General features: G+C 36.5%; 1 protein-coding gene across 1 annotated transcript; it reads left to right on the top strand.

Moving 5' to 3' along the window:
• The first annotated feature begins 1311 nt into the window (after positions 1-1311).
• LOC131153578 (C2 and GRAM domain-containing protein At1g03370) lies at positions 1312-9132 on the top strand. Its single transcript, XM_058105986.1, has 9 exons — positions 1312-2555; positions 3335-4582; positions 4698-4880; positions 5063-5346; positions 5465-5581; positions 5867-6129; positions 6942-7110; positions 7694-7966; positions 8058-9132. Exons 1-9 carry the CDS (start codon positions 2207-2209, stop codon positions 8247-8249), a joined length of 3078 nt encoding a protein of 1025 aa, XP_057961969.1. The 5' UTR covers positions 1312-2206; the 3' UTR covers positions 8250-9132.
• The last annotated feature ends 533 nt before the right edge of the window (positions 9133-9665 follow it).

The raw sequence follows: 9665 nt of genomic DNA, 5'->3' as shown, positions 1-9665 counted from the left end.
CGTAAGTCTATTGGATCTTAAACCCAACCATGTATAGAAGCATCCATCATCCACTCTAATTTTTCAATGTAGGACAAACTCACAAGAAGCTCATGGGTGGGCTTGATACACATGAGGGAACACCAACTTGACTCAAAAACTTAAGTCTATTGGGTCTTGGGCCAAATAATGTATATAAGTACCCATCATCCACTCTAATTTTTCAATGTGGGACAAACTCACAAGTGAAATTCCCAACAATCTTCCCCTCACTTGTGAGTTTCAGCTGCTCTCCTTTGAACAGAAATCGTCTCCCTTTTGGGAGTAAGCCCAATTCCCCAATAGTTGCTCAAGTGGTTCTTACCACTGACGCCTTACGTGCCTCGTATTGCATTCCACGTGCCTCCAAACCAATCCTATCTCCCACGTCTTGACCCTATTCGAATTCATCCATAGCCTAAATGATCCTTATTGGCCTCGGTCACACACTTGGTCTTTTAACTGTTAGCACATCAAGAGAATTAGTTTCATGTCTCGACTTTTACAATGTCGCTCATCCAAAGTTTCGAACCGTTGGCTTTGATACCACTTGTTATGACCCGAGGAGCCCACCCATGGGCTCCTTCGGTCTTAACAGACTCCAACTTCGATGAACATTAATTAATTTCACCAATCGACTTTACAAATTTGACTTATATAGTAAAAGTTCAAACTACCCTTATAAGTTCAAAAATTTCTTAATACATGACCGATGTAAAAATTGTGACGCTAATACACTTGCATACATGTGAATCCCAATTCCTCCTTTCCACTAGCAGCATTGTAATCTCATGTCATCAAAATATTCTTATTATTATCATTTAATATCATATTACTTCAAGAATCTCTTCTAATTTTATTTGAAAAAAGTAAATTTATTTGTTTATTTTTAATATATATATATATATGTATATATATAAACATTTAAGTTCACACTGTACATTATAAAAATTAATTAAAAGAACAATCATGTTTAAAATATTTTTTTGTATCTCAAATCAAGTATTGTAATATTTTTTATTGAAGTCTTTTTAAAATTCATATATTTAAAATGAATAATTTTAATAGCTAGTTGTATTAGTATACGCAAAACTTCAAATAATGATTCTTTAAAAATTCATGTTAGAGTTCAACCTAAATATAAATTGATTATTCCTCATTAATAAAATTAGAAGGAAATATTATTAATAAATAAAAATTTGATTTTGTTTCTAAAAATAAACAAATAAATAACACAAATGAATAATGAAATTTTACACTTACAATAACCCCAAAGGATCATATAATTTATTTGTTTTTGTTTTGTTTGGTTTGTTTCTTTATTGCATTTATTTTTTTAATTTTCATTTGCTCTTTTCACACACCAAAAAGTAGAAATTAAAAGGGTCGTGATCATGATTTATGCTCCACATTTAAGGGGAAAGGGTAAAAGGAAAAAGACGCCGAGGATGAAATCCAATCTTCATTGTTCAAATCTTTAAGATTACGAATTCGCAGAAAGTCAAGAGTCCAACGACGCGAAGTTTCCAATTTAATGTTGTGGGAGAAAAGTCTCTTGGCTGCCAAGTTTCAACTTGAACACTCTCCGTCTCAATGGGTGTTTGAATTGAATGATTTTTTTTTTTTTTACATTTTTTATTATGATTTAATCCGATCTCTTGCTCGGGGTTTCTTTTATTAGTCTCCTTTTTTCTTTCATTCAATTTTGTTTTCTTCAATTCTTTTGTTCGTTCTTCGGATCAGGCGTTTGCGCAACCACATATTGGATTCTTCCTACTTTATTTACGAACGCTTTTTTTTTTTTTTTTCCCCTTCTTGTAGTTGTAGTAGCTCCAGCTGAATCTTCCGTGCAATTTCTTAAGGGTTTGGGCTACCATGTTGTGCTGGGTTCCTAGCTGATTTTTCTCTCTTTCTGTCGAATTATGCAGGAAAAAAATATGGATGAATCATGAAATTGTGATGGAAAAATAGTAGTTGTATGAAATTCTTGACCCCCTTCGAAAAGGTCAAAATCCCTTTTTTTATTGCATGATCTTGTTCCAAATCCTTTTTATTCCATTGATAGAAATTGGGTTTTATCATTCTTGTAGACTCAGGAGAAAGATTTTTTTTTTCTTTTTTCATTCTATAACTATTTTGTTTACGAGACCATCTTGCGGGCTCATCATTACTCTTCCTATTTTAAAGAATGAAGCTTGTGGTTCGTGTGATTGAGGCACGAAACCTGCCTGCAATGGATTACAATGGATTCAGTGATCCTTACGTTAGATTGCAGCTAGGTAAGAACAAGAACAGGACTAAAGTAGTGAAGAAGTCCTTGAATCCATCTTGGTTCGAAGAGTTCAATTTCCGGGTGGAAGACCTGAACGAGGAACTCCTAATCTCTGTCTTGGATGAGGATAAGTACTTCAATGATGATTTCGTGGGTCAGCTGAAAGTGCCCGTTTCACGGGTTTTCGATGCGGAAGGCAACTCTCTGGGCACTGCCTGGTATCCTCTGCAACCCAAAAATAAGAAGTCCAAGAACAAGGATTGTGGTATGTCTAACCCTGATCTTTCTTTTTTTTTTTTTAATGCTTTCCTCTTTCGTCAACCATGGTTGCTTGGCTTTTTTCTTTCTTCCTTTATTATCTTTAGAGTTATTCTATCTGATGTTTTGTCATATATGTAACATCAACTGTTTTTCGGTGTACTTGTAAGAAGATTTGAGCATGAGAGAAAGATGATATACATGGTTTTTCAACTTCAAGAAACACCACAAAAGAACGACTCAAGATGATTTTAATTCCTAACTATAGTTTCAGTGTCCGCCATAAATTGACATGTTGTGATTTTCCTTGAAATTCAAGTACGGTTATTGGGCTAGGCTTAGAATTTGTATTCCATGACTTGCTGTCAGTATTCATTTGTGATCCCTGTCTCTAAAGGGAAGTAAATGGAAGTGTTCTTAAACGAGGGGAAAGGAAGGGGAGGGTGGAGTTGTTACTTCTTCTCATTTCAATCTTCTATTAAATTACAAAAAAGGAACACAAGGGTCATCATGAATTTTACTGTCACCTATCCTCTGAAACTGCACGGTTTTTGGGGGTGGGGGGTGGGGTTGTATTTTGTGGGTTTTGGAGGAAATGCAGAGGAATGTGGAACCTTTAATCCCCTTCCCCTATAAAATAATACTCCGAAACGAAGATATCGTCAACATCCTCCCTCCATTTCTGTCCCTTGCCCTCCTTCTCCCTTGTTGTCAATTTAGTGTATTAAAGGTTAAAAGTAGTCTTTAATTTACTAATTGAAATTGTAATCTCATTCCTTTAAATAGGTGAAATTCTTCTCACTATATATTTTTCTCAAAACCATTCTTTCATGGGCGTCAAATCTAATGGTGATCATGCGCCACATTCGAGGAAGCATGCTGACATTGCAATTGAATCATTTTCAAGACCTTCTGATAGCCCCTTAAGGTCATCTTCTCCAATGAGGATTGATGAAGCTGTTTCAACTAAGGAAGATAAGTCCAGCACGCAAAAAAAAATTTCTGGTCGATTTGCTCAAATTTTTAATAAGAACGAAGATACAGCATGCATTTCCTCTGGAAAAGGCATTCATTTGTCAGAGATACCTGAGACAACCAAACCTGAGGTTAATGAGGATAAGCCTGAAGAGCAATCATTTTTGGGCACTTTTGAAGAAGCAATTAAAAAAATGGAGTCGGCTGATCAGGGAAGTGAAATTCTGAGCAATTTATCTGGAGGAGTACTTTTAGACCAATTGTATATGATTGCACCGTCAGACCTGAACTCTTTACTCTTTTCACCTGATTCAAAATTCCCAAAATCTTTAGCAGATGTGCAGGGAACTACAGAATTGCAACAAGGACCATGGAAATTAGAGAGTGGTGAAGATAGATTGAAAAGAGTGGTTACTTACATTAAGGCTGCAACTAAATTAATTAAGGCTGTGAAAGGCATTGAGGAGCAAGTGTATCTCAAAGCTGATGGGAAGGTTTTTGCAGTTTTAGCAACTGTGAGTACACCAGAGGTCATGTATGGGAGCACCTTTAAAGTTGAATTGCTTTATTGCATCATGCCTGGGCCTGAGCTGCCCTTGGGGGAACAATCTTCACGGTTGGTAATATCATGGCGAGTAAATTTTCTACAGAGCACTATGATGAAAGGTATGATAGAAGGAGGAGCACGACAAGGTCTGAAGGAAAGCTTTGAGCAATATGCAAGTTTATTATCTCAGAATGTTAAGCCGGTTGATTTGAAGGATCTTGGATCGAATAAGGAACATATTTTGGCTTCGTTGCAGGTAGAATCCCAGTCAGATTGGAAGCTGGCGGTTCAATTTTTTGCCAATTTTACAGTAGTATCCACCATTTTTATTGGATTGTATGTGCTTGTGCATCTCTGGCTAGCTGCACCTAGTTCAATTCAGGGGCTTGAGTTTGCGGGGCTAGACTTGCCAGATTCAATTGGAGAACTGATTGTATGTGGTATTCTGGTTCTTCAGGGGAATAGAGTGCTGAATCTGATAGCACGTTTCATGCAGGCCCGAGTACAAAAAGGTAATTTACATATGATTATTGCCTAGTTAGCTCTCTGAATGTTTTTCCATGTCTCTAGATTAGAGAAGGAAAGAAAGGAATCCTGACTTTTTTTTTTCCCTGTTTGCCATATTAGGCAGTGATCATGGAGTCAAAGCTCAAGGGGATGGGTGGTTGCTGACTGTTGCCTTGATTGAGGGTAGTAGTCTGGCGGCTGTTGATTCAAGTGGGTTCTCTGATCCATATGTAACCTTCACTTGTAATGGTAGAACCAGAACCAGCTCAATCAAGTTTCAGAAATCTGATCCTCAGTGGAATGGTGACCTCCCTTTCCCCATTCCCTGTTTATCCCAAGTCTTTATCTCAGTGTCAGTGTAGCGTACGGCTACAAATGCTCTTTTTTAAGCTACAGTTTTTCAAATATGTTAAGCTTATATTTGATGTTGAATGTGGTTACTTCATTTGATTGACTCTGTGGCTGGGACCCTTGTGAACTTGCAGAAATATTTGAATTTGATGCAATGGATGACCCTCCATCTGTAATGGATGTGGAAGTTTATGACTTTGATGGACCTTTTGATGAAGCAACATCACTTGGACATGCCGAAATCAACTTTCTAAAATCTAATTTATCAGATCTGGCTGATGTGTGGATTCCTCTTCAAGGAAAGTTAGCTCAGGCATGTCGCTCTAAGCTACATTTAAGAATTTTCTTAGATAATACAAGAGGTGGCAATGTTGTTAAAGAGTACTTGAATAAGATGGAGAAAGAGGTGGGGAAGAAGGTAAGTGCTAGCTGTCTCTACCTAGTAGATTCATTTTGCAATGGACTATTTTGTAAAGGTCTTTGCCCCCTTTTAATATGTTTGGCTGTTACCAGTAATGATGATGTTTGGTTTGCAGATAAATTTGCGGTCTCCTCAAACAAATTCAGCATTTCAAAAACTCTTTGGACTTCCGCCCGAAGAATTTCTTATTAATGATTTTACTTGTCATTTGAAACGCAAAATGCCCCTGCAGGTGCTGTTACATTAAAAAATCGTGTGGACTCTTTCTTTCCTTCATATATTTCATTAACCTTTAATTGATGAAATTACGTTTGGAGTTCCTTAATGATTTTACTTTTCATTTGAAATGGAAAATGCATGTGCAGGAAGTGTTGCATTTAGTGATGTTGTGATTATCTTTATCTACCATATACTACCATCAAGCTTTAATTGGAGAAATTATGCATGGAAGTTCATTCCAGATAATTTGATCAAATGGTGTGTGCTTCTATCTAATTACTTTGCAGCTCCTGTGCAGGGCCGTTTATTTTTGTCTCCAAGGATTATTGGGTTCTATGCTAATTTATTTGGACACAAGACAAAATTCTTTTTTCTATGGGAGGACATAGAAGAAATTAAACTTATTCCTCCTACACTTGCATCCATGGGCAGTCCAATCATTATTGTGATTCTCCGGCAGGGCAGAGGTATGGATGCAAGGCATGGTGCAAAGAAAATAGATGGGGAAGGCAGGCTGAAGTTCCATTTCCATTCTTTTGTATCTTTCAATGTAGCACACAGGTACGTGGGGACGTTATAGTGTATTGAACCGTCCCAATTTCCTTGTTTATGCTAACTGTATAAATGGTGTCATTTTTCTGAGCCTTTCTTTTTGGTTTTATTTATTCATTGCGCAGTAAAAAAAATATTTTGGTAATTTTCTCTGTGGACTTCAACCAGGATCCATTTTAACATAACAATATTTCTAAGCATTCTTTTAATGTATTAGTTTAATATTATTTTTTTGACTATAAATTTAAATAAATAATTCTGTAGCTTTCATTTCCTTTTTGAAGTGATTAGTATTGAAACAGAACACTAAGGTTTTGTCTGGATCGAAAGGAAAAAAGAAACTATGAATGAGATCAATTTTCCATCAAATTTTTCTCTATAAAAAAATTTTTAAGAGTGTAATTTGTTCAAATGCAATTGAAAACATATTCTCCTTTTCTTTTTCTCATGTTTTCCAAGTTCGAAACAGGCCCAAATGGTTAGGTGTTGGAGTTCTAATTGAAAAATAAAAAGCCTCTTGAAACTAATCCAATAATTCCATTGGTAATAAATGTAGCATCCCTTTTTTTGAGTGGTCATTTTAAGGTCATGGTTTTTCTTGATTCCTGTTTTCTTATGCCATAAAGCCTGGCCATACTTGAAGCCATCTGAGAAAACTATGCTAAATTTGATAGTTATGCATCAGATGTCTAACATGGCAACACCTCAAATTCATTTTTCTTTGTTATTTAGCTTCTCATCTTACATTGATTTTTTGGGTAAAATGTGTGAAATTATTACAGGTACGTTGTTTTGACCAAAATCTAATGCATGTTGAACAGGACAATTATGGCTTTATGGAAGGCTAGATCATTAAGCCCTGAACAGAAGGTGCAAATAGTTGAAGAAGAATCTGAGACCAAAACCCTCCAAAATGAAGAGGGTGGGTCTTTTTTGGGTGTTGAGGATGTTAACATGTTTGAGGTTCATTCCGCTTTTCTTTCTGTTCCTGTAAGTCTCTCTCTCTCTCTCTCTCTCTCTCTCTCATGCTTCAGTTAAAATACCTCCCGGTTGGAACCAGAATGCATCAATCTCGATATACTTCTAACAAGTAATTGTGACCATAATGATTTAATATGAACTTGAGCAACTCAATAAAATGCGATACATCTGATGATGGAAAATATTTCTTGGTGGAATTTATCCATTCAGTGAATTTTTTATTCTCCATGTGTTAATAGTAGTGTCTGGAGCACTTGGGGGCATCATTGCAGATACATAAACATGCATCCATATGTCCTGCATATACACACATGGGCTGCTACCTGCATGGATATATTTGTAGTCATAGTTTATGCATGTGTGACTCTCTGTTTTTTTATTTTTTTATTTCTTTATTTTCTTGGGTTATGAGGTTTTGAACCTAGGACATCCCACATCCCATTTCCCATCCCACCCTCCTACTACTTTGGCCTAGGCTCCAGGTACAGTTATGTTCTTTGTTCATCAGAGTATGCACATACCGTAGTATGTCAGTCAAATTTGACTATTCAAATTGAAATTGACAGTTAGTATTTTCTCATTGTCACTTCAGGCTGACTTCTTCATAGAGCTGTTCAGTGGTGGTGATTTGGATCGCAGAGTAATGACAAGAACAGGTTGTCTTGACTATTCTCCATCTCCATGGGAGTTGGAGAAGGCTGATGTGTGCCAGAGGCAAATTTATTACAAATTTGATAAGCACATTTCCCGTTACAGTGGAGAGGTGACTAGCACACAGCAAAGATCTCCCCTGCCAGATAAAAATGGTTGGCTGGTTGAAGAGGTCATGACTCTTCATGGGGTTCCTCTTGGTGACTACTTCAATGTATGAAAGCTGCTGTGATTGTGTAATGCTTTACCTTTTCCAAATCTCAATTTAGGTTTGCCCTTTTCATAATCGATTTGTATCTGTGCAGCTTCACCTTAGATTCCAGGTTGAGGATTTGCCCTCAAAGTCAAAGGGCTGTAATGTGCAAGTGTATTTGGGAGTTGCATGGCTGAAAAGTACCAGACATCAGAAAAGGATCACAAAGAATATTGTTTCAAATTTGCAAGAGCGCCTGAAGGTGATGTTGGAAGCAGTTGAGGAGTTTGGGGCTAGAAGGTAGATGGATTCAATTCATTGCTCTGCTCTCGGCTTTGCTAACATGAACTGGAGAGGACTAATTCTCCAGGAGCAGCATCTTTCAGAGGCAAATGCATTCCTTCAGTGTATCTTCTGCTGAGAACCAGTATTCTAATTGAAAAGAAATGCTGGATTCAACGGGAGTCCCTCACTGGGGGCTGATCTCTTAGTCCAGAGATATTTGATCCATTCAAATAAGCCCCTTCTTTGGCTGTGCAGGTGCTGCACTAAATCTTTAATATGAGATGATTTGTACTTCTGCTAAGGGATATAGCTACTGGCTGGGGTATCTGGTCTGGGATATAGGCTTCAAGCTTGACGTGGCTGTTTGATTCGTTCCAATCCCAGTGAGATTGAAAACCTGGACTAAGAAAGGGCTGAAGTTGGTTGATGTCTTGCCCTCTAACATTTATATTGCTCCTCTTGAGATCAGTTTTGCAAGATAATATCAAGGCAATTTTCCAATTATGCATTTAAATGTTGTTTGTACTCGAGAATGCAGATTGGATTTCAAACTTGTGGAGAAATGAGAGGGGAGACAAGCCCCACAACCATGCAAGTACATTTCATACACTTTATACACTTCATTTTAGTCTGTAGGATTGGCAATGGACGGAGTGGCTTACCATTGTTCTTTAGCATAGACTACAGCTTGGATTGTAAAAATAAAAAATGGTAAGGGTAGCATTTATACTATTTATGCTTATGGCTAAGATGCTGAGTTGTGGTACACCATAGGCTTTTGGGAGTTGTCATTTTGGAGAGTCGAATGGCAGCTTGTTGATAGAAACACTCTTTTATCTTTTAACAATTTCTCACGCTGGTTATATGCAATAAGCATTGTGGTGAATTCAATTGCTTGAGAAGTTCTGTCTTGGACTCAAATGCATTTTAATAACTTGTTTGTTCTAAATTTAAGTGCTTTTAGGTTTATATTTTCTTTTTGGGTCAAATGTTCCATCCATGTTATGTTCAATTAAGAGCCATCTTATTCAGTCTCAAGATCTTAAAACATTCAAAGAGCAAAATCTTTTAAAAAAGTTCTGGCAAAATAAACAAATAAATAAATGAAATGTTAGGACCGATTGATGGCAATAATACATGAAATTATTTTCTGTTCCCATTTTGTATTCTTATTATGTGTTTACTCCTTTTCTTTTCCCATGTGATTGTTTATGCTTTAACAAGGAAAATGAGTAGGGAAAAGATTCCCAATTCAATGGATTAGACTATATTTGATGCGTGAGAATTAATTAGTTCACCGAAAAACATACCTATAATGGCAACAAATATGGAATTTGGTACTTGCACATTTTTAGTGAATCCTATTATTGAGCTCGTAATCATTCTTCAAATTTCAATTTTTCAAAAAAAAAAAAAAAAAGGACAAAAGCATAAT

This window comes from Malania oleifera, chromosome 4 (assembly GCF_029873635.1).
Source record: "Malania oleifera isolate guangnan ecotype guangnan chromosome 4, ASM2987363v1, whole genome shotgun sequence".
In the NCBI taxonomy this organism is placed as follows: Eukaryota; Viridiplantae; Streptophyta; class Magnoliopsida; order Santalales; family Ximeniaceae; genus Malania; species Malania oleifera.
This window is presented reverse-complemented; position numbering and strand designations above follow the sequence as displayed.